The sequence below is a fragment of the Macaca fascicularis genome, chromosome 12 (genome assembly GCF_037993035.2).
Source record: "Macaca fascicularis isolate 582-1 chromosome 12, T2T-MFA8v1.1".
Lineage (NCBI taxonomy): Eukaryota > Metazoa > Chordata > Mammalia > Primates > Cercopithecidae > Macaca > Macaca fascicularis.
In genome coordinates, this window is record NC_088386.1 from 117,412,554 (window position 1) to 117,438,227 (window position 25,674).

Sequence of the window (25,674 nt, forward strand, 5' to 3'; positions counted from 1 at the left end):
TCTTGGGCTCAAGTGACCCACTCGCTCAGTCTCCCAAAGTGCTGGGATTACAGGCATGAGCCGCTGCACCAGGCTAACACAGAATTATTTAAAAAGAAGACTACCGTCAGTAACGATAGGACCTAGGCAATGGTGTGAAGAATGCATACTTTAAAGAGAACCAGAATATCAGTGAAGCGTGTCCCACATAATCCATTTAAATCTGAGTGCCAATGGGAAAAGATTTATGGCTCAAGAAAGCAAAGTTATGACTGAAATCCTAATTATTTTAGTTAATTTTTTTTTTCTGAGTCAAAACCTTTACAAAATAAGGTGTCTTGCCAAATGGAAAGATTGTTTCAAATGTTGAGATTTACCTAAATGTTACCCATCGCATCCTTTGCCAAAACAATTTTCCACAAATGATACCAGTATTTCAATATCTTCTCAACCTGGTTTCTTATTGGTCTCCTTTCTTGATTTAGTACTCCAGAGCTCAGATGAGCAAACATTTTGTGTCAGCAATGAGACAGTGCCTATGTTCGCTTTGCCGGACATTTGCTCTCTGTTGCACCTACTCAACTATGCCACTGTCACGTGAAAACACTCTTACACAATATATGAACACATGAGTGGGAATTTGCTCCAGTAAAACGTTATTTATGAATGCCAATACTTGAATTTTATATAATTTCCAAATGTCACAAAATATTATTCCTTTTTTTATTATGTTGAACCCATTAGAAATATAAAAGCCAATATTCGTGGGCTGTCCCAATCTGAAGGACTGGATTTGGCTCTTGGGCCACAGCTTGCTGACTCCTGCTTTAGGGCACTAAAAGCAGCAAACATTTGTGCCTTAAAAATACCATCATTTGGCCAGGCGAGGTGGCTCACACCTGTAATCCCAGAATTTTGGGAGGCTGAAGCAGGCAGATCACTTGAGGTCAGGTATTTGAGACCAGCCTGGGCAACATGGAAAACCCCATCTCTACTAAAAAATACAAAACTTAGCTGTATGTGGTGGCACTCGCCTGTAATCCCAGCTACTCAGGAGGCTGAGGCATGAGAATCGCTGGAACCTAGGAGGCAGTGGTTGCAGTGAGCCGAGATCACATCATCTCATTTAGGTTTAGTCTTCCAATACAATTCTCAGAATCAGCAGGAATGTGCTTTCTGGTTGTCCCTTTGATCCCAGACCACATCTCAGGTCCACTCCAGAGGTGCCCCTCATACCTAACCATGGGCCAGAACCACTCACTGTCACGATTTGTCTTTCAACACCTTCATTTCAGGCCAAACTGGACTTCCCAACATCTCATCTTTCTCCCTTGTCCTTTCTGCTTTTAGGGATAATTATGCAATAGTCCTGTTATCTGACAATTACATTTATCTCAACATAGTCAGAGGCAGAATTTTATATACCGAAGCTGAAGCAGTTTGTATGGGCCCTTTCTGAAGCTCTGCTCCTGGTCTGATATTTGTAATTTTGTAGGGTTTTATTGTTTCACCCTTAATCACACAAAAGTTGTTTAAGTTTTAAACTCCACAAAGTCTGGCTTCGCCATTCCTACAGCATATTACCTACATCGATTGCTGTAAGATTTTCCCCTTTCTCCCACCATTTTCTTGAAGCTTTCCTCTTACTATCTAGAAGACAGGTAGCAATTATACCCAGTGGGGATGAGAATTCCCACTGTTCTCCATTATCCCACTCAAATCACATAATACGTCTAATTAAAAGATGGCAGAGAGAGAAAGAATGGGAACTTACCAGTTGAGTAATAAAAGACAGTGTGCCTCTTATACTTAGTTATTATCTTTTCTTTATTCATTATTTTGGTTTTATTAAATTTATCATTACTTGACAAAGAGTTAACTGATTTGTTTTTACTGTAAATAAACGTTAGTCAACAAACAGATGGAACTGTATGACTACATGTTGCAGAGTGGCATTATGATGAGGTGTAATGCCACTTTATTGCTCTTTTTTTGTTTTTATTTATTTATTTTTATTTTTTTGCATTCAGTGCTTAATTGTCAAACCCTAGAGAACAAGGCCAACCTAACAAGCAGCACCAGTTCATCTGATGGCAAAACAGCTATAACAGGATTCATGAGGGGTCTTGAAATGCCCTTTATAACTGCCTGTTCTCTGAGAACTGTAATGGGAGCATCATGCTCTCAGCATGGGGCAGTGAAGCCAGAGAAATGTGGAATCTTCCCTATGTGTTGAACCATAGGCCAGCTCAAGCAAAGGCCAGTTGGCTATGGAACCCTGAAGGCACTGCTATGAAGTCTGTTCTTAAAAACTACTGCTAGAACAGAGTTTTTCAGCCTTAGCACTATGGACATTTTGGACCAGAAAATTCTTCATTGCAGGGGTAGGGGATGCTGTGTTGTGAATTATAAGATGTTTATCAGCATGCCTGGTTTCTACCCACTAGATGCAACAGCACCAAAAAATTGCCTCTAGACATTGCCCATTAGGGGTAGGAGCAGAAACCACCCCCAATGTAGAACAACTGTTCACTATCTTAGTGTTTTTCCCCGACAACGTAAATACCTTGGCAGGGCAAGGAATTGGAGAGATGGAAGGCAGACAGAATTCAAGTGATAATTCTGCTGAACCATTTTTAGAGTGTTTTCCCACTCTTAGAATTGCATTGAGAGACCATTTCTAAACATGTTAGAAAAATAAGCCTTACTTCTTCAGGTTCATAGCTCAAGGTTACATACTTAGAATCACAGAATTTTGGCCGGGCGCGGTGGCTCAAGCCTGTAATCCCAGCACTTTGGGAGGCTGAGACGGGTGGATCACGAGGTCAGGAGATCGAGACCATCCTGGCTAACACGGTGAAACCCCGTCTCTACTAAAAATACAAAAAAAAAACTAGCCGGGCGAGGTGGCGGGCGCCTGTAGTCCCAGCTACTCGGGAGGCTGAGCCAGGAGAATGGCGTGAACCCGGGAGGCGGAGCTTGCAGTGAGCTGAGATCCGGCCACTGCACTCCAGCCTGGGTGACAGAGCGAGACTCCATCTCAAAAAAAAAAAAAAAAAAAAAAAAAAAAAGAATCACAGAATTTTGAAACAGAAAAGATCTCAGAGATTAGCTAGTTTAAATAATTATGTAATTCATCAAATATTTTAATCCTCCAAACTAAGCATGCTACAGATGTTTGTTTGTCACTAGGACACCATGGCTGTGCTAGAGAGATAAGACCAGATCTTTCCATTATGAAGTATCTAGAATAGCATCACATGCAAAGTAAAAATCAAAAATGGACATCACTGCCTCTGGGTGCAATTTAGGGTGAGGAGAGAACACCATTCATGGGGGTTGGGTCGATAATGATTACACCAGTATATGGTCCAGCCTCATAGCTAGAAAACCAAGCAAAGGCGATGGGAGATGAATGGCAAGAAACGATTCAGAGATATTAAGGTACTGCTGGCTGCCATCGCAGCCTTTTTAACAACAACAACAACAACAACAAAACTTCACAGGTCTGTTGCTTGGTCAGAAAACCATGTTTCATTTACACAGCATTTCTCCCTCCTGGTGACACATCCTGTATTCATTTGCCTGATGGTCCACTTAAGTAAAAGTAAACCAAAGGAAAGCCATCCAGAAAACAAATCACCCAGCAGTCTGCCATTTTTCATAAACATCAGGACTATCTGCTTCTAAACAAAAGACAAAACAGTTGCTACAGGATGAAAGGATGAAGGAAAGTGGAATCTCATTTTGTTCCTTTTGGCCTGTAATGTAGAAAAGTAACTTTTGGGGGAGCTCCAAGAGCTTCCTCTTCTCCAGTTTTACTGGGTACAACTTCAGCTGGAATAAGTAACACCCCCACCCTTACTCTTTTCCCACCTCTTCCCTTCATTGTTTCTGGCATGGGGGTGAGGCTGGGAGTGACTCATCTCATTAGAGAATTTGGGAGAAGTACTGTGTCCTCAGCTCCACCCACTCTCAGACCTGCCTATCTGCCTATCTGCCTACCTGCCTACCTGCACAGAGTGTCCTTCCAACAACCTTAGCAGGGCAGGCAGGGAGCCTGCAGTTAGCCAGCTGGGCTGCAAGTGTCACTAAAGCAAGCCTTTTTAGCCACAGATAGAAAGCTCACATCCTTCCATCAGCTTATCAGCAAAAAGCTGACAGATATTCAGATTTCCTTTGTCTTCTGTGTCAACTGGTTTTTAACCCAGAAGCGGAGGGAAAGGGTGTTTATTAACCCCCTAAGACCCCAGGAGTAAGATTTGGGTTAGGATTGTTTAAATAACCTTGTGAGAACACAGGCCCATTCACACCACATTCTACAATCAAATTATCAAAGCCCAGTTAAATCTCCATCTCCATGCCCAGATACTCACATAATCTGGTCTCACAAATGGGGAGAATGCCAAACTGAATACATGAATGCTATTCATTATCTCCTAATTTTAAAGGAAAGCAACTTTCTACATTTAGGAGTAGGATTCTCCCTGGTTTTTAGTACTGGCTCTGACATTAGCATGGATGAGTCACCTCACCTTCATAGAGCTGCTCCTCAACTCTTAAAGTCTCAAGGGCAGTGAACATAGGACTCAAAAATTCTAGCAGGTTTTGCGTGATCGACTTGATTTATTATTTTTAACGTGTTACTGATGAGAGAAAGAACCCTGTGAAAACAGAGAAAAGATGGAGAACCACTAACTTTTGGGGCCTCCAGGTGCTAAATGCCAACATTCATTAATTCTATGTATTCCTTATAGAGTGAGACATCATTGCCTATAGTGGTCCTCAAGGAATTTAATTTAATGAAATAATAGGAGCAATTGCAATTAGAATATAATTGTGTGTATGCAAATATACTTAGGGGAGCTTTGATAGAGTTTACGGTTGCTACATTCACCCAGAATTTTGGCCTACATTATTAATTTGCACTACTACGAAGAAAGGGTTTGTTAATCAAAGGTAAACTATCCTGATGATCTGAATTAGAGAACTTCAAATTATGGTAGGATAATGAAGCGGTGCTCCGCACATATACAATTCTCTCCTAAGTGAAAGCTTTCTGGCTGGCCACATAGGAGGTCTCCTTATTGAAAGATTTATTTTTAATTTTGAACAGCTTCCCAGCATTACCCTTCATGAAAATTAAAATAAGGAGCTGGAATTTTGTCCTGTTCAGCAAACCTCCTGGCAGGACTACATGCCATGGCAAAGAAAACCTTATTGTGTCAGAGTAATTCTCTCTCCCCTTTCCTCCTAAATCTAGAAGAATTATATCTACATTTAAAATAAAACTTCACCCCACCCCACTCTGCCCCTGGAAATGTTTTTGCACATTTTCTTCTTTTGGAGGATTTTAGTGTGTCTTCTTTGGGCTCTCTGGACCTTTTGCCCAGGTAGGTGTTGACATAACTTCTTGGCTCAAATCTCTAGGTGTACAGGGAGTCACAGAAATCTCCTGTCCTCAGCATGCCTCCCACGGGCTTTTCTCTGCCAAGGAGAATGACTTCACCTTTTACAGATGAGGCTCCAAAAGTCCATTCCTAATTTTAATTTGGTTAAGAACATGATGCAGTGCTTGCGAATGAATAGCCAAAAAGGTAGAAGGGGGCTGCATGTAAGAATACTGATTGGATCATCAACCAGATTCTCCAGACGGTGCCGAAATCGTTCTGCTCTGCATCAGCTCCTAATTCAGAGAGATCAGTGGCACCGATGTGTGTTCCCAGGATCTGTGTGTAATATTTCCATTGTGTTCTTCCAAAAGAGAACTAATAAAATGTTGGCAATCACAGAGTACTCATATTTCTATCAAAAACTCCTAAATCATACTAGTCTTTGTAGAAAAATGAAACTAATGACCACTAACAGTGTTCACAACCTAAAAATACAGAATTAAAAGACAAAGGCCTAGCTGGATGACCCGTTCACATTAGGGATTTTAAAAGACTGTTCATGTCTGTAGAGCTGAAGATACATTCCGGTAAGACTCACCATTCTAGCCCCTGCTCAAAACCTTCCCCAAGTCTTAACTTTTTTTTTATTCCAAAGAGTTCAGGGCAAAATGGAAAAATAATGGCTTTGGATTGGGACACTGGAATCGTTTTCACTTATAGGATCAATTAGTATAGATATTTTACTAAACTATTGAGTGCACTTACTGAAACATTCATTTAAAAGAAAAGCGCAGTTAGAGGCGATAGGATTGTTGGCAATTTATAATCCTTTTCCGGCAGTGTTTTCTATCCCAAGAGCCTCACAAAGAATAAGCCACAGTTCTGTTTCCCTTCTCCTCTTTAACTCTCTAGAAATAAAAAAAGCCGGCAATGTAAAACTCCTGGAGGGGTGGTAACTTTCAGGGAAGGAATACAGATGAGTAAGTCAGAAGCGAAAGCCTAGAAACCTAGATTTTCAAAATATTTTATATTCAGGATTTCATGACAGTTCTGTGATTAACTCAGTAGAAACACTTCATGAACAGGAAATGTTTTCTAGTCATCTGTATTAGCAGAAAGTGATATAGGAATTGGAGGAGACCGGCCGCCCCACCCTCCCAGCCCCCACGTCAATCATGAAATCAACTATAAAGGTAGCTGCAATCACGCCTGTAATCCCAGCACTTTGGGAGGCCGAGGTGGACAGATCACGAGGTCGGGAGTTCGAGACCAGCCTGGTCAATATGGTGAAAACCCGTCTCTACTAAAAATACAAATAAAAATTAGCTGGGCACGGTGGCACGCGTCTGTCGTCCCAGCTACTCAGGAGGCTGAGGCAGAAGACTTGGTTGAACTTGGGAGACAGAGGTTGCAGTGAGCCGAGATCACGCCCCTGCACTCCAGCTTGGGCAACAGAGTGAGACTCTGTCTCAAAAAGAAAAAAAGAAAAAAGTAGCTGCAAAACTATTAAGTGTCTTAAACTTCGTTAACTACAGACATAAAGATGTACATGGAGGTTCTAGTATAGGTCCATCTAGATCATTTATAATATTTTACATTAAAGTATAAGCTCAAAACTATTGCTGCTAATGCTTTTGTTAGAAAATATAACAAATGCCAATAGAGCACTCTGTATTGGTAAAAATAAATTTTATAATTGTACATAATCTATAAGTGCTCCGATGTCCAGCCATGGACATTATAATTAAAATGACCGAGATGAATCCCATCCAGCATGGAGTGACTCAGCTCACTGCAACCTCTGACTGCTGGGCTCAAGCAATCCTCCCACCTGAGCCTCCTGAGTAGCTGCGACTACAGGTTTGCACCGCCGTGACTAGCTAATTTTTGTATTTTTTTTGTAGAGATGGGGTTTCATCGTGTCACCCGGTCTGGTCTTGATCAAACTCTCAGGCTTAAGTGATCCACTTGCCCTGGCCTCCCAAAGTGCCGGGATTACAGGTGTAAGCCACCGTGCCCAGCCCCTAAGTATCTTTTATATTATAACACAACTCCCAGGCTTACTTGGTTCTACTTCAATTATAGCAATTTATTATCATTCATTATTTTAAGCCTTTTCTCTATATACATTCAGATCATACAATAAAGTAGATTCAATTCCTACCTGCTTGGTTGGTTGTCACAGTGACGGAAACTGATTGGTCTGGGCTAGGGTTATATTTGGACACTCCATTCACAGCCCAGATTTCAAAGGTGTAATTGGTATGAGCTAGGAGGTCGGTGATGGAGACTTTGGTGGTCTTCAAGCCATTCTGCTGCGGGGTATAGTGGACCCCACTTCCACAGGGTCGGCACTTGCTGGGGTCACCAGCTCCACATTTCTTGCATACCACATTGTAGGAAATGTCCTGGCGGCCACCTGTATTCTGAGGGCTACTCCATTCCAAGTTCACAGATGTCTCGTTGACATTCGAAATCAAGTTCAGGGGAGCAGATGGTGGACCTGGAGAAAGAAAACCACATCATCACACCAAGAACCGAAATATTCTTTTGGAATCTCTCAGAGCTTGTATTATTTCCTGCAGCTCTCCAAAGTAAGCCAAACCCACTTGGAAAGCAAAAAGCAAATCAAGCCAGCATAAAAGATCTTTTAAAAGAACAATATAATAGAAGGCTGTTACGTAAGTGTCATTCTCTTTCCTGCGCAAACAAACAAGGCATCGGTTGTCACTTTGAGATGTGAAGCAACTCTCCAGCAAATGGGCTCCAAGCCCAGGCTTTCCCTCTGAAGTGGCAGAAAAATATCATAATTTATCTAGTTTCCATCTTATCATCTAAAAAAGCGAAAGTGATTCTAGTTCCCAGGGCTGTTGTGAGACTCTGATAAATTAATAGTTATACACCACTTCTGAAGACAAATTATAATTCCTAAGTACAGCATGTCATCAATAGCAAATAAAATTAACAGAACTGTAGAGATGTGCCTCTGCAGTTCAACATGGCAGTGGAGGGTTAAGCTGTTTATGGGTAATTAGTAGGAACTGGTTTAACGCAGTTGCAGAGATGCTGAAGATAGAGCTGTGGAGAGATGGCAGGGGTTTTGTTCAAGGCTCCTAGACCCCTCCTCCTGCCCTTTAACTTATGCATTCCCACCAACATCAAAGAGTTTCTGAAATATGGGTGATGACAGTGGTTGTTATGAAACAGAACAACTGATCATCAACAACATAATGGATGGTTAAAAATAATATTAATAATAAAAAATAAGACTGTAGATCATGATGAAACTCTTGTTTCTTGATGTAGATTCGCAGATTCCTTTTTTTTTTTTTTTTTTGGTGATGGAGTCTCGCTCTGTCACCCAGACTGGAGTGCAGTGGCATGATCTCAGCTCACTGCAACCTCCGCCTCCTAGGTTCAAGCCATTCTCATGACTTAGCCTCCCGAGTAGCTGAAAATATAGGTGTGTGCCACCACACCCACTACCTTTGGCAGGGTTTGGCCATGTTGGCCAGGCCGGTCTTGAACCCCTGACCTCAAGTGATCGGCCCACCTTGTCCTCCCAAAGTGCTGGGATTACATGTGTGAGCCACTGTGCCGGGCAATGATTGGTCTTAATATGGCAAAAAAAATTGTGACACAAATTGCCTTCAAGTGGAAGAATCAGGCTGGGAGAAGGAAGAGGGAATTTTCTCGGTCTGAACCAGTTTCAAAGGCTTAAAAGGTAGCTGCCACACTCAAATGAGACATATCTACTCAGTTTGACAGTTGGAAAGCTATTTCTTTCTCATTTCAGTCTTCCAAGAGATGAGCAAAATTAGTTTTTTGTTTGTTTGTTTTGTGGTTTTGAGACGGAGTTTTGCTTTTGTCACCCAGGCTAGAGTGCAATGGCGCAATCTCGACTCACTGCAACCTCTGCCTCCCGGGTTCAAGCGATTCTCCTGCCTCAGCCTCCCAAGTAGACAGGCACGCGCCACCATGCTCAGCTAATTTTTGTATTTTTAGTAGAGATGGGGTTTCACCTTGTTGGCCAGGCTGGTCTTGAACTCCTGACCTCATGTGATCCACCCACCTCGGCCTCCCAAAGTGCTGGCATTACAGGTGTGAGCCACCGTGCCCGGCTGCAAAATGAGTTTTAAGAAAACTTCGAGGTTTCTTGATCACTGTTATCTATACTACTTCTAATGTAATTGGAATGACTACTTTGCAGGAAATTAGTACAAGTTTCTCAGGAAAAGAAAGTTAACAGGAGGCTTGCATGAACTTGGATGAGCTTTACCTAGTCTACCACAATGAAACATACTGTTCCAAAATGGCTGTTGAGATAGAATTGGAAGAGGTAACCTATAAATAAGGAATTATATTTAATATTTATTACTTAGCGTGCAGTAATTAATGGCCAATTATTTTTTAGTGGTAATATTTAATAAGGGTAATTCACTCTCCTTCTCTCTTTATACCACTTATTGAAGACTTTATCTTAACAAGGTAAGCAGGTCTTCCCAAACTCCCCTCGGGACTAATTACCAACAACCTCTTTAAGCATTAAGATCAGCTCCCCATCCTTGCAACTTAAAAACATGCAAACCTTTAAAACATTTCACAAAACTATTGTCAAATTTGTATTAAAGGAAAGATTACTTCACAGAAGTCCTCAGAGAGAAAATACAAATTTCTTTCTTGTTTAGATTTCAAAACTGCATTTACAGTTTTTAGCATGTTAACTGGAATATAATGACAAATGAATGCTTCTTGAATAAAGGAAGTATATAAAATCACCGACTCTAAGAGCCACATAGGATGTTAAAATCATTTGGACAAATACCCTTATTTTAAAGAGGAGTAAGCTGGGACCTGGAAAGTAAATCTAATAATACTGAAAGTTCATGCAATCTAATTAGTGACAGAATTTGACTGAAATCCAAAAGTACTATCTGCCATTTGGAGTTATTTTTATTCCACCATGTGTTCCTCACTAAAGGTATAATGATAACAAAATGAAAAATTTCAGCCACAGTTTGAGAAGGCAAACATGGCGAAGGCAGTGCGCTATCTTCAGCCCTGTTTTAATTCTGTAATGCTTGCCACCATAGTGAAATCCATTACCAGTCTGCAGCTGAAGCTGACCATGGCTTGGTTTATAAAATGGGTCAGTCATTGCTTCTTCTTTTGCTGTGACTTCCAGGGTTAAATAAGAGTGACTCTGAAATCCATTAACCTCCTTGCCAAGGTTCCTGGTCCACTTTCACATGGGAAAATGTGACACAATGAATCAAGCACCACAGAAGCAAAAAGTCAGTAATTAGTATGTAGGACGGGGCATGGCAGTGTCTAAACAGAGAAGAAATGGAGCAGAAAACTAAATGGTTACAGGACTCAGAGATACAGCACTGCCACGTGGAAAAAAAATTATAAAGATGCTGTAGGATTTCAAAATGGAGGGCTGGCACAAAAACACATGCTAACCTAGGGCAGCCTTCTTCCTATGGGCAGCGATTCTGAAAGAAGGCTCTGGAGTGGATGCTGAAGACTAAGAATCAGGCAAACTCAAGTTCAATGCTGGTGAATTGTACTGCGTATGTTTTATGATCTGCTATCACAGAGAGTGACAGTTTTGTGGGGACATCATCGCTGCCTCAAAATTGGAGTATAACGAAGTCATATGATAGAGGGGAAAACAAAGTATAGAAAATCCATCCAACATGACGACGATGTTGGTCTGGAAAAAAACCTGGGAGAGGACACATGCTTTACAAATTATAATCATAATGGTGGTATGCTGTGCTTGTGGGATTGTGGTTTCTGTTTTTTTAAACTCCTGCCAATTAAAAGATGATAAATATATAAGTGTGTTTCTCATTTAAAGGGAGGGCCCATCTCCTCTTTAGGAATAAAAGTATTCTATTCTCAAGACAATGAGAAACAAATATGGACTTGAATACAGCCAAAAGCCAATCTGAGCCTGTAGTTATACTGAACGGCAACATCTTAGTAAACAATTACCTACAGAGATAGTTAAAAAGAAGAGAAAACTGGTATTCTGAGTAACCTGAGCTCTCTTTTAATAAATACAAGGCATCCAGAAGTAAAAAACCTAACTCTGATTATTTTCTCTTTCATTTATGTAAGTATTGTGTCTGGCTATTTAGAAGCAATTAAATTTCTGACACAGTGATTGCCTTTGTCATCAGAAATATGTCCACCTGCGAGTAAGTCTCCAATTACAAATATGAGGTTTATAACAAAAAGGGCTAACTGTTCTACTTGTTGTAATTTTCTAGTCTCCACATCTGAATCAACCCTATTGCGTACACACACACATCAGGTAGCTTGAGGGTCACTGTGAACGGCAAGATTTTATTGTTTTCAAAACTACCCACTACTAGCCTCAGTATAGGACTGGTATAACACCAGTCCTTATGCTTATGGCATTGTTTGACATTTCAGTTCCTTATTTCCTTGCCCGCTTTGTTTGTAACATATAACGGTGTCTTTCTACTTACACACCATTCCATGTCTGTTTCTATCAACAGTATACGTGCTCCTCAAGAATTGATGTCTTGGCTGGGCACAGTGGCTCACGCCTACAATCCCAGCACTTTGGGAGGCCAAAGTGGATTACCTGAGGTCAGGAGTTTAAGACCAGCCTGGCCAACATGGTGAAACCCCCATCTTTACTAAAAATACATAAAAAAAGAAAAAAAATAGCCCGGAGTGGTGGTACATGTCTGTAGTCCCAGCTACTTGGAAGGCTGAGGCAGGAGAATCGCTTGAACCTGGGAGGCAGAGGTTGCAGTGAGCCGAGATTGCGCCATTGCACTCCAGCCCGGGTGACAGAGCAAGACTCTGTCTCAAAATAATAATAATGATGATAATAATAATAATTGATGTCTTTACCACTTCCCGTTTTCTACCACGGTTCTTCATTCAGAAATCTCAGAACACGTTTGATAAGTCAATGAATGAATGAATGAAAAACTAACGAAGTCCTTTAATGAATCTTATACCCACCTACCCACAGTGTTATGAAGTGTGTGAATTATGCAGCCTTCTCTGAGCCAAAGCTGTACTAGTCAGCTTTTCACATACAGATTCATTAGTTTTATACCTGTGAAGTAGTAACTTGGTGTAACTAGTTTATTTCAATTTCCTCTTTTTTTTCATGGTTTAGAATTACCTTGGAAAATGTAGAAAGGGCTATATATAAAATATTAGTGGTTACTTCTGCTGGGAGGGATTGTGAATCATTCATTTATTCAAAAAACGTTTATTGTGCATCTAGTGTTTATCACTTGCTTTAGAGGAGAGAGGAAAAACATTCTTATTCATTTTGATAACTTCCTGATAGTTGCCTAGATAGTTGCAGGAATGGATAAGGAACCTAGGGGAAAAGGCAGAGACTCAAGGAAACTAAATAGGGATTATATGTGCAGTGGATGTCAGAGCAAGCACCTGCCTTGTCCTGTTTTTACAGCTGTGTAACCAGCGACGGCTGGGAATTTGAAATGTGGGTTCTACCAAATAAGGTTTTATCAAACTGGGATTGGTTATTACACTTTTCTTCCTCCACTGCGATTTCAGGTGGTGATTTACTCAGACATGAAAGCTTTATCTCTGGGAAAAACCTTATCTCTGAAGAAGCTTAATTTTAACATTTCTAAAAGTAGACTGGTATTTTCCTTATTAGTCTTTATGGAACTACAGCTTTTGCCTTTAATTTTAATTTTTTCACCCAAATTAAGACATTCTGAAACATTAGATTGGTGCAAAGTAATGGTGGTTTTTGTCATTACTTTTAAAGGCAACTACTTTTGTGCCAACCTAATATGAATTAATCAAATGCGGAAGTGTATTTAAGGGAACATAAACATCCTTCCTTTACATTTTTGGTTGTATCTGTAAATTTCCCATGAAATTCACATATGAAATTCACATATAAGCCCGGGATTCTCTCTGTGCCTCCACCCAAAAATGAAAATAGCATGTTCAACTATTTTAAAGTTTTCATATTTAGTATGCCCTTTACATTTGTAATATAATTTAGTGGCACAGATATTAATGGTAATCCCAGAAACAGAAGTCAAATGCAGTAATCTTTAGTTTATAAATCTGTTGCACAGGGGCCAGCATAATTTCTCTGTAAAGAAATTTTACGATCTGGCCAGAAAGTAAATATTTTAGGCTTTATGGGCCATCTGCTCCCTGTAGCAACTACTCAACTCTGTTATTCTATCTCCAAAGAAGCCATAGACAATACCTTAACAAATGAACATGACTGTGCTCCAAGAAAACTTACTTGCAAAAATAGGTGGCAGTTAAAATTGACCTTCAGAGCATTTCATGCTATTGAAAATATGATGAAAGCAAGGCATCTTCTTTCTAAGAAGATGTTCTCTGGCACCGTCAGAATTCTGCACATAATTCTAGAGACTAAAAGCATACCCTGAGCCTATCTAAAAAGCTCAGTCCAGGAACCCCTATTTATATAGCCCAGGTAACAACTCTGGCTGCTAAAGCCCAAGTTAGACCTACCTTTATTGACTAAGGAAGGAATAAAAATGAGACATATGGCTTATTTCTTGAGTTTCTCATTGCTTTGAAAGAATTGGGCACTGAATGTCTTGCCATTGTAGATACAGTTAATGAACATCCATTCACTTTACTGGTGTGAAATACTTCCGGCATCACACAGCAGGTACCGGAGAAAGGTGCTACAATGGGTAATTATTTTCTAGTGGGATGTCGCCTCATATTCAGTTTACAGGAGTTTGACAGCATTTAGCCCCAAAGAAACTATAGCCACATTATAGTAGATACCTAGGACTATCGTATCATATTATAAAATATCACATCATATCATGTTATATTATAAAAGGAATCTTGATCTTCCTTTACCAACCATGTGTTCTTCTCTGGGAAAAAAACAAGCTTCTGGAAATGAACCACATACTGTCAATGTGACATTTAAGAAGGGCAATATTCCAAGCATAAAAGAAAATTCCAGTAATTCCACGTATCTTACTACTTTCCTCTCATGAATTAGACTAAAATTTAATTCTTGAGTAGTTTAGAGAACACAGTTGTTGGCTTATGTCAGGATTTAAAGTAGCCGCTTTAGGACAAGCCAGTATTTACATATCCACATGAAATCTGTGTGAGCCTTAATAACGTCATTTAGAAGCCACCAGCCAACACTGAACCTAAAGTCATAAATGTTTCCAGTGTGACTACAAGTTTGGTATGAACCATTCTATGGAAAGTCCAGGCACCCCGTGTACTCTACCTCACACCCAAAGTCAGAGAAAATGCGTTTCTTTATTCTTACAGGAAGCTACTGTAACTTTAGTAGAAGATGAAAACCTGCTATGATAACTGTACTTCGAAATGGGTTTGGCAGAAATGGGTTCTGCCAAAGGGCTTAAATATATGTGAATATATGGTATAACATGCCATATAAACCTAAAAATTCTATTTCTCATAAGAACTGGAATTAAAGTGCCAACAGAATGCAAAACTGTGGAAAAAAGCAAGTCAACTCTAAAACTCACTTTGTTAGCAAAATTTTGCACATGCAACTCAAAATACCTTGGAGCTGGTAGCTCTCCTTGGAATTCCCACTCCCGGCCCTTTGACTAATTGACTTCTTATCCCTGGAATAGTTCTCATTCTTGACTACTCCATACAAACTGAAATCCTCCCTTTCCCTGTCCCAATGTACCCAATTGCACCACATTTTAAAAAATGTCCTTCTTATGAGAACCTTCAATTATCTTGTTTATTCATTTGTTTGTTGTTTATAGTCCCATTAGAATATAAGTTCCAGGAGAAGAGGAATCTTTTCTTTTTCAGGTTTATGAGAATATCTACAGCCTTCAGAGTAATTCCTGACATCTAGTAGATACTCAATAAGGATCTGCTAAATGAACAAATGAATGAATGATGATGCTTTAGCCCAGCCCAGCTCACTAATCAGAAGCATCACTACCATAGCACTATGGCTGAGCACAGTGGCCCATGACTGTAATCCCAGAACTTTGGGAGGCCATGGAAGGTGGATGGCTTGACAAGCCCAAGAGTTCAAGATCAGCCTGGGAAACATGGTGAAACCCTGTCTCTACAAAAGAAATATAAAAATTAGCCAGGTGTAGTGGCACGTGCCTGTAGTCCCAGCTACTTGGGAAGCTGAGGTGGGAGGATTGCTTGAACCTGGCAGGTGGAGGTTGCAATGAGCTGGGATTGTGCCACTGTACTCTAGCCTGAGTGATGAACTGAGATCCTATCTCAAAAAACAAACAAACAAATAAACAAACAAACAAAACCCACTGCCATAGCACTTTTGTATGTCACAAAAGCTAAGCAAAATAATAATCATGATGACAAAGAAAGAAAAGAAATGACAATCACATGCCAAAATGTAAAACAAAGAAAAGAAAGAAAGAAAATCAAGTCTGCAACCAAGGCAAGAGGATAGCTAATAGAAAAACCAAAGTCTCTGGTCTCATGTGATACAGTGGTTTCCAGAGCTATCACAGACATTTAATACTTAACTGATTTTTAATCGCCATTTTAAAATTCAAAGCCTGGGCTATGAAATTCATTCTGGATGGGAAATGGAGCACCCCAATTAGCATGGGTAGAAAGGTAACTCTCCCATGATCAATGTATTTAAGCCCTACTGTCACCTCACTAAAATGCCAAGGCAACCAGTCCAACACATATCTTAAAGGAAGCACCTTGGGTCTGTAGTTCCATTTCCTAAGGCTTCATTAATCATGTACAACTTTTGGTCTGTCAATAGCACTTCAGCGTCTTAGCTGTAAAACCCTTCAACCCTTCAGATAAGCCTTTGTTGTTAATCTCTCTCCGGCTGAAAGACAGGTTATAAGGCAGGGTCAACAGTTGGGGTGCACTACGTTTTGACTCTGAAATGAAGCCCATGCTTCCCCCGACATTTGTATATGTTGCCACCACTAATTGCTTTCTCCCAGTGCTATCTGCTGTGGGTTAGTTTACATAAAGATGGCTGTTTTAAAGACATCCCTCCTGACATACATGAACAGTGCATAACCTCTTATCTTGGTGGTTTATGTGTTTTAACAATGAAGACAGCCAAGCAGGGCTGTCCATGATTAAACCAGAACCTTTTGGATGCATCAATCACTGTTGTTGTCATGAAAAATTCTTGGCTTCCTATAGAGGTTCATTTCTTGTTGTGAGACTTTCCCATAACCTATTTTTCTGGTTATATCTCTTTTCCCATTCTCCTTTCCAGGAATCTTTGTCTTTTCTTTACTGGGTTAATTAACGGTTTGGTTTCTTTTTTTTAGGATGACTTGTTTATGGCTGAAGTGCCTTATAAATTCTCAGTTGAACATAAGAAAGCTACAATGCCAAAGACCAAGAAAAGTAGAATTGAGTATTTCATTTTTAAAATTATCTAGCCTGTGCATTACTTTACTTTTCTTGCAAAGCACTTTTTGGTATCTTATCTTATTTAATAAGCGCAATCAAATCTGACAAAAAAGTATTCATTGTTCACACCAATCTGATTACCAAAAACTAAGATAAGAAAAGTTAAGCAAATCACCAAAGTTAAGACAGCCAATATGTGCAAAGCTGTGATCAGAAACCCTGACTCCAAGGCTAAACAACCCTGCTTCCCTTTCATAGAGATATAAATAATATAAAGAAAATACTAACCCATAATTACAAATTCTTTTTGAGAATTGGGTAGAAAGTTTCCAGCTTTCTCAATTCACCCTAGAGTTCAAGTTCACCTCACTTCCCTGCCCTTCATGATGATGACGGCTAGCTAGTATTAATTCTCAAATGATCCTATTTTATCATTTTCATGGGGATGATCTTTTCTGCCTTGTTCCTACTTTCTGTGCAGGAGAGCAGCCAGGAGTTTCTATTAAAGGTTCTTTTTCTAGGTGGAAGATCACAGGAATAGGGCGAGGGGCAATTATATCTCTATAGCAGAATCTCTCATAAATCTAAATGTTGATAGCAAAGAAGATACCCTGGGCTGAGTGTGGTGGCTTATTTCTCTAATCCTAGCACTCCGGGAGGCTGAGGTGAGAGAATTGCTTGAGCTGGGAGGCGGAAGTTGCAGTGAGCTGAGACCGCACCACTGGGAGACAGAGTGAGACTCCATCTTAAGAAAAGAAAAAAGAAGCTACCCCGTTCTCACCCCAGGGGATCTCAGAAAAATGTGTAATTAACCCTGTTTCATAGAAGCATGCGGTGAATAACCACTGTATGACTTCCATGCATAGTGTCAAAAATAGCATCCAGAAATGACAGGACTCGGTCAATGACAAGCCACTCTTAATTATTCATGGTGGTAGAAAAATTGTAATAACCTGGCTAAATGACATTGGCAGATTATTCAAGCCTTTCACTTGGGCATATATTACTGTCCCTCGAATCTTTGCATTTTCCAGTGGAATCCACAATGGGCTGTTTATGACTATAAAATGAGGAGTATGTGGGGGGAAAAAAAACCAGGAGGCTAAAACAGCATTGTTCTTTTTAAAAGAATTCAATGAGATGATACCTGATCTTTATGAAATATCATGAAGCTCTTGAAATTTTGGAAACAGCCAAATGGCAAATGATCATTCTAGGGTCTATCTAGTGCCTTCGTTGAAGCTCACCTGGTGATCTTTCTCCTTCTATCTTTAATTTTCTTCAAACAAAAACCATCCACTTTGTTGTCTAGAGGTACTTTTTCCTATTAGTAGCTAAAACGCTGAAAGGCAATCCGAAAGGAAGAAACAAGAATGTGGTATACTCACTAGCTAATGTCAGATGTTGAACTCCTAAGATCTAACTGGAGCAGCAGCATGCGTTGACGGCTGCATCTGAATCGTCCAAATGTCTTTGGTTGCTTTGATCAGTTTGTACAGTCCATGGGACAGACACATTAGCTGGCTTACCAACTAACAGGCAGCAGGACCATATGTTCTGAACTAAAAACCAACTATGTAATCTGGCAGTGTGGGGGAGTTGCTGTCTCAATTTGAGTTTTTGTCCTATGACGAATGGAATGCAGTATGAAACTACACTATTACATTGCAAATTTGATAAATGACATGGAATGAGAAATTCCCCTGGAAAACTTGGATTTGGAGATTTTTCATAAAAATATGTTCATAAAAATGATTGATTGCATGAATGATAAAATGGCTAGAGATCAACCAATGAATCTTCTGAAACACTTTCATGAATGACACTTTGGGAATCTTTGGCCTTTGTTCTCACTTTTCTAACGAATCTTTCACTAGAGCTAACTGCACCCTCACTGACCTATTTCATAGAATGTATCCCTCCCCCGTCATTATATGATTAGTTACTTGCAGCTCTAAAGCAAAAAGAAATATGCTTTCGGGTGGATAAAAAAAAAATGTAGTTTACTTGAAACTGAAGGCTGCCTTTTATCCTATGGTTTATACATCAAAGCTTTGCTCTAGACGTCCCTCCCCAAATCCCTTAGCCAGACTGCTAAGCATGTAAATCTTTGGGGTAGTGAATTGAACAGAATATCAGGGGCACCTTCAAGAGCTTGTTTGAAAATGGATGTGAGACTCCCAAAATTAAAGCACTTAAAAAAATAAAAAGTAAAAAAAATAAAAAAGGAAAAGAGTCCCTCCCTTCTCCTGACCTTGGAAACAAGTAAGGACGATGTTATTTTAATTTGCATTCAAATTTTAACACAGTCACATAGCACCAGTGGAATCGACATTGGGTTTCCACCGAAGATTGCTCATCATTTCATTATGGTTCATTATGTTGATAACTGTCAGAAAGCATTAGCAGCGAGGGCTTTGAGTAATAGAACTGAAATGGTAATTTTAAAACAATACACTTTCTGGAGGAAATACAGCAGCGCACTAAATTCAATTAGAAAAGGCAAATGTAGAGACAAAGTAAGTGATGTTTGTTGTTTGGAACTTGGCTGTTTCAATTTCTTGATAACGTAAACCTGGAGAAAGCTTTTTCAAATCAGGACCTCTGGTCATAGATCTTAGTAAATCTGCCCTCATTAGCTCTGAGCTCTCCTACTATAAATTGTCTTAAAAGCTGCAATTTTGGAATATTTTCGGCCATGTCTAAGTATCAATCAATCACTCTTTGTTTGTTTGGCACAGCTGACTGAATTATTCAAGGCCGTTTACTTGGAGACAGATTTGTGAAGGTCCTTCAAGTTGGCAATCTAAAATAATAATCTCTCATTTACGAAGCGTTCCCAATCACCAGGCTCCAATAAGTTTCATCAAACAAGTTAAATAAGGAGCACCTGAAAGCACGAAGACAGCTTTCCAATAGGAAAATACGAAAAACTACTCTGGTAATAGTGCTCAGAAGTCAAGGGGGCAAAATGACAGATGAGCTACGTTTTTCTAGATATGCAAAGCCAATTTGCTCTCTTTACAAGGTACTTTTCTAGCACATTTTGAAACACAATAAGGGGCTGGAAAAGAAAGTTACCTTAAGGCCGGGTGCAGTGACTCACGCCTGTAAATCCCAGCACTTTAGGAGGCCCAGGCGGGCAGATCACTTGAGGTCAGGAGTTCGAGACCAGCCTGGACAACACAGTGAAACCCAGGCTCTACTAAAAATACAAAAATATTAGCTGGGCATGGTGGTGCATGTCTGTAAATCCCGGCTACTCAGGAGCCTGAGGCAGGAAAATTGCTTTAACTTGGGAGGTGGCGGTTGCAGTGAGCTGAGATAGCGCCACTGCACTCCAGCCTGGGCAACAGAGTGAGACTCTGTCTAAAAAAAAAAAAAGAAAACAAAAAAAGAAAGTTACTTTAAATATAATATTGATTTAGCTTCCCAGTAGGGGAAAAGAAGATCTTTCTCACTACAATCATTGAACAAGCTAGTACACGACTAACAAGTGTTCCTGCAGGGGTGTGCGGTTGACCACGCCCAGCCCTGCTGATAACCAGACTGCATTCCAGAAGAAAGGGGAAGGGAAACAAGGAGAAAGAGATCTGGAGAAGGGAAAGAGCTACTTATTTGAAGAGTTAAAGGACATTAATTTCATTAATAAAAATCATGTCAAAATCCCTGTTAAGAAACGATTCATAAAATAAAAATCCTGCCATCAGCTTTAACGGCAGCCCTGAATGTGCAGAAATAATGGTGCCTGTCCTGGCAATGTTGCCAGAAAAAAGCCTGTTGCCTCTCTTGACTGATACAGGTGTCTAGGATGAACAGTTACATTTCTACTCTCTGGCAATAACTTAGTGAGGATTCTGGAAGAAACAAACAGCAAAATTAAAAAGAAAAATAATTCCACAGTGAGTGCATTTGGTTATGTGATTCTTCTCAGGTTGGATTTTCTTCATACAGGAGACAAATGAAGTATTCCATTTCCGTTAACGGAGAATGATCAGAATCCATGAAATATGCTTCTAGAGTCACCACTGAGCTGAAGAACAGGTCTGAAAGTTACAGGCATCAAAACAGAATCTCCTGTCTCCTAACAGCCGTGGGGCAGGAAATGTAAATCCTTGCTGCCTAAAGATGGTTTTACAGATCAGTAGCTTCAGCCTCACCTGGGAACTTGTCAGAAACAGAATCTCAGGCTTAACCTCGCTACTCCTAATCCCCAGGTGATTTCCATGTGATTTTTGTGCATGTGGATGTTTAAAAAGCTCTGTTTTAAACTCCCTGTTCTAAATAGTTACGGGCTATTTTCTAGAAAATGTTCAGATGGTGCTTCCATAGAAACATCTCAGTACATCTCACAGGCAGCCATTTATGTTAACCTAACCAGACTCCATCAAAAGTATTCCCAAAGGTAAAGTTTGTTTACGATTAAATTCTCTTAAGCTCTCCAGCAGTGTCAATGGTGCAAACTTCCTAGGCAGTTTCCTTCTAAATTAGCCAATGCTACTTGTATTCACCTGGTCTAATCGTTCTCCAAGTGAACAAAAACCTGATTTTACAAGCCAGTGGAGCACAGTCTCTCTTTGGCTAGAAGAATGAGCCTCAGATAGTGTGTTTTATTTCTTCATTAGTGTGCCGTCACAGTGAGCGATCACTAAATGCAGGGCTGCATAAGAATGCTGGGGTTAAAGACAGCATAATGAACAAAGAAGGTGCCTGATTATCATGGCTGTCAGCACAAGGGAATTGGGTTTGTCACCTGGCTTAACCAACTGGTAAGAACTGATTAGAGGCCGGAATCAGTTTGAAAGGCTCCCTGATGTTAGGCTGCTTCCCATCGCCACATCTTGTCAAGAGAATCCGATAAAGCTGGGGGCAGGGTGCGAGTGGGGAGAGTTACTCTGTGGGTCATGTGAACAAGAGGGTCTTTGAGAAAATCCCACTGTCTTCTCTATGGGAATGTCTCCTACAGTATTGTCCAGTAGAATTTTCTGTGGTGATAGGAACATTCTCTGGGTCTTCTGTCCAGCACAGTCTCCACTAGCCACAAATGGCTACTGAGTTCTCAAAATGTGCCAAGTTTAAACAAGAACCTGAATCTTAATTTAATGACTTTAAGGTTAAATAGCCGCATGTGTCAAGTGTCTACTGTACTAGACAATACAGGTCCACTGTATTCACTGAGAAGGGAGATGTCGAGAGGAAGAGCCATAGGCTAAGAATTAGAATCCAGTTCTGCTACCTGACTTACGACTATATCTATTATCAGCAAAGTATAGTTACTTCCATGATTATCCCTATCTCAGAGGAAGTCGTCAGAAGCTTATGCAGTTAATGTTTAAGTTTAAAAAAATATTTATAAGTTTAGTTCTGTTGGCCGGGTGTGGTGGCTCATGCCTGTAATCCAGCACTTTGGGAGGCCGAGGCGGGCGGATCACCTGAGGTCCGGAGTTCAAGACCAGCCTGGCCAACATGGTGAAACCCTGTCTCTACTAAAAATACAACAAATTAGCTGGATGTGGTGGCGTGTGCCTGTAATCCCAGCTACTTGGGAGGCTGAGGCAGGAGAATCACTTGAACCCGGGAGGCAGAGGTTGCAGTGAGCCAAGATTGTGCCATTGCACTCCAGCCAGGGTGACAAGAGCAAAACTCGGTCTCAAAATTAAAAAAAAAAAAAAAAAAAATTAGTTCCATTGGAGAGGTCTGAACCTTAACTGTACAATAAATTAACAGGCCGATTTTTGAAAATACTGATGTCTGAGTCCTACCCACCCCCCTAGAAATCCTGGAGTACAGGGCAGCCATCAAGTAATTTAATTATGCACTCAAGGGTGAAAATCACCGATAGAGAGGCAGTGAGATACGCTGTCAACCTGCTGTGGAGGTAGTCTGGGGAAGGAAATGACCAGCTGGAAATAAAAGAGAAAGAGAACAACATTTATTAGATCCCTACCAGGTGCCAGACCTTTGCAAATATTTTCCTATTTCATTCTTAAAACAGTCCCAGAGGTAGATGGTGAGAATTCCAACTTACAGATGAGGAAATTGGGGCCTGGGGAGGGTAAACCTTCTCTCAATATCACAGTGTTGGTCAGTTGTTAGAGCCAAGGCGATCTGATCAGCAAGTTGATGGCGTCGCCATCAGGACTTTGTTTCCTCTTAACTGAAGTGTTGCATATAAAGTAAGTGGGATGTGATCACCATTAACGTAATGCACAAGGCGGTGCAGTGGCTCACGCCTGTAATCACAGCACTTCGAGAGGCTAAGGTCCATGGATCACATGAGGTGAGGAGTTCAAGACCAATCTGGTCAATAGAGTGAAACTCCATCTCCGCTAAAAAGCAAACAAACAAAACAAATGGGTGTTGTGGTGGGCGCCTGTAGTCCCAGCTACTCAGGAGGCTGAGGCAGGAGCATCACTTGAACCTGGGAGGTGGAGGTTGCAGTGAGCCGAGATCACACCACTGCACTCCAGCCTGGGTGACAGAGTGAGATTCCATCTCAAAAAAAAATGAATAAATAAGTAAGTAAAGTAATGCACAAGACCTTGAAGTAGTGAAGTGTAGCAGAAGGAGTTCCAAGAGCAGGTATTTTCATGGACCTTTTAACAATGACACAAAAAGCCACCATCCTTCCTTCCCTTCACCTTGTGGAAAATGACTTCTGAAACATGCAAATGTTACTTTAATTTTTAGATTTTTTAGTCCATCCATATGCTAAAATCAAATTTTTTCCTTTTCCCCTTTGCATCCTTAAGATAAAGCTAACCGCTTTTCCTACAGAAAAACACAATTCCAAGGGCTCAACTACCACACCCTTATTACACATACATCAAATGTTCTAGCAGCACAGACGTGGCCATCTTTGGAGGTTTCCTAAACTCCCAAGTAGCAATACTTGGTAATAAAGTGATGGGCACACATTCCCCCTAAATGCTAAACAGGTCGGCATCATGAGACTGAAAAATACCTGGGAGAAAGAGCCAGGCCCTCCTGCCATCAGAGATAAATTTCATGACACTCAAAATACAATCAAATCTCAGCCTAGAGAAGGCTTTATCTGCATGGAAAGTAAGTGGGGAAGTACATGATGCAAACTGAGGGCAATCATCAAAATGTCAGTCCCAAACACTTCCTCTTGAGTTTACTATTGTGCCCCAGATTCCCACAAGAAAATTGTTGGTAGCAGGTGTGGATAAAGATGGGGAGTTTATTATTAAACTAATCACACAAATGGAACATAGCATGAAAATATTTACATTGGAAAAGAAAAAGGTTGGGACTTAAGAGTTCAAACAAAAGTGGCCACCCAGAGAAAGTACTTAGTCTATGGAGGAACAGGAAAGGGAGAAAGCAAAAACAATCCTTGCCCATTTACAGTTTTTCGGTTTTTTTTTTTTTTTTTTTTAAGAGGGTCTTTTTTTGTCACCCAGGCTGCAGTGCAGTGATGTGAATGCAGCTCACTGTAGCCTTGACCTCCTGGGCTCAAGCGATCCTCCTGCCTCAGCCTCCCAAGTAGCCGGAACCACAGGTGAAAGGCACCAGTCCTGGCTATTTTTTTTTCTTTTGTCTTTTTTTCTTTTCTTCTTTTCCCCCGAGACAACAGAGTCTCCTCTATCACCCAGGGTGGAGCGCAGTGTTGCAATGTCAGCTCACTGCAACCTCTGCCTTCAGGTTCAAGCGATTCTTGTTCTTCAGCCTCCTGAGCAGCTGGGATTATAGGCTCACACCACCACGCCTGGCTAATTTTTGTATTTTTAGTAGAGATGGGGTTTCGCTATGTTGCCCAGGCTTATCTTGAACTCCTGACCTCAAATAACCCGCCCGTCTGGGCCTCCCAAAGTGCTGGAATTATAGGCGTGAGCCACTGCATCTAAACTTTTTAACAGTTACATCTGAGGCTGACCCTAGGATTCTCCTTAACTCTGAATGTTTCTGCTTGACTTGGGACAGCCAGCAAGAGAATCTCCCAGCAAATAGAAACTGTGTGAGTCTTCAGGTTGTACGACTCTATCCAAGGCAGTGTGTGATCTTGGGCACGTTCCTTAACATCTCTGAGCTTGCAGTTACCTTTTCTGTAAGATGAAGATTACATCTACCTTACAGATTTCTTATACTATGAACCAAGTATTAAGATTTTTTCAAGTACCTATTACATTACCTGGGCATAATTATAAAATTGTCATCATCATTATTATCTCTCATTATGAAAGAAACTCTGGAGGTTATAGCAATTTGAATATAAAGTCAGAGAGACCTGGAGTCTCACTCCAGTCACTTTAAAGATAGGACTTGATTTCCCAGTGGCCCAAAGTGCTCGAATACCCAAAAAACTTTTATTTGCAGGGTTGTTAGCTCCAGATTGGCCAAAATACAGTTTGTAGTAGTTAGGAAACAAAAGAATAATACTGATAATGGTAACTGAAGCTAATATGTGTGTGTGTGTGTGTGTGTGTGTGTTTTTTGAGACACAGTTTTGCTCTTGTCACCCAGGCTGGAGTGTAATGGTGCGATCTCACCTAACTGCAACCTCTGCCTCTGCCTCCTGGGTTCAAGTGATTCTCCAGCCTCGGTCTCCCAAGCAGCTGGGATTATAGGCGCCAGCCACCATGCCAATTAATTTTTGTATTTTTAGTAGAGACGGGGTTTCACCATGTTGACCAGGCTAGTCTCGAACTCCTGACCTCAGGTGATCCATCCACCTCAGCCTCCCAAAGTGCTGGGATTACATGCGTGAGCCACTGCTCCCGGCCAAAGCTAAAATGTATGAAAGTGGCATCATCCTATGCGATTTACATAGCACATGAACAACATAAGGCTGTTTAACACCAACAACCATTAGGAGGTACTGTTATTAACTCCATTCTCCAGGTGAGAAAACAGACTAAAGAGACTC

General features: G+C 40.6%; 1 protein-coding gene across 4 annotated transcripts in view; it reads right to left on the reverse strand.

Annotated features, from left to right (window-relative positions):
- The window catches only part of EPHA4 (EPH receptor A4), a 157,048-nt gene that overhangs the window by 56,301 nt on the left and 75,073 nt on the right, over positions 1-25,674 (reverse strand). For all 4 annotated transcript variants that reach the window (XM_005574420.4, XM_065526159.1, XM_074008623.1 and 1 more), the window contains one exon: positions 7,537-7,875. In XM_005574420.4, the coding sequence (XP_005574477.1) occupies positions 7,537-7,875 (339 nt within the window). The remainder of the gene's footprint in view (positions 1-7,536; positions 7,876-25,674) is intronic.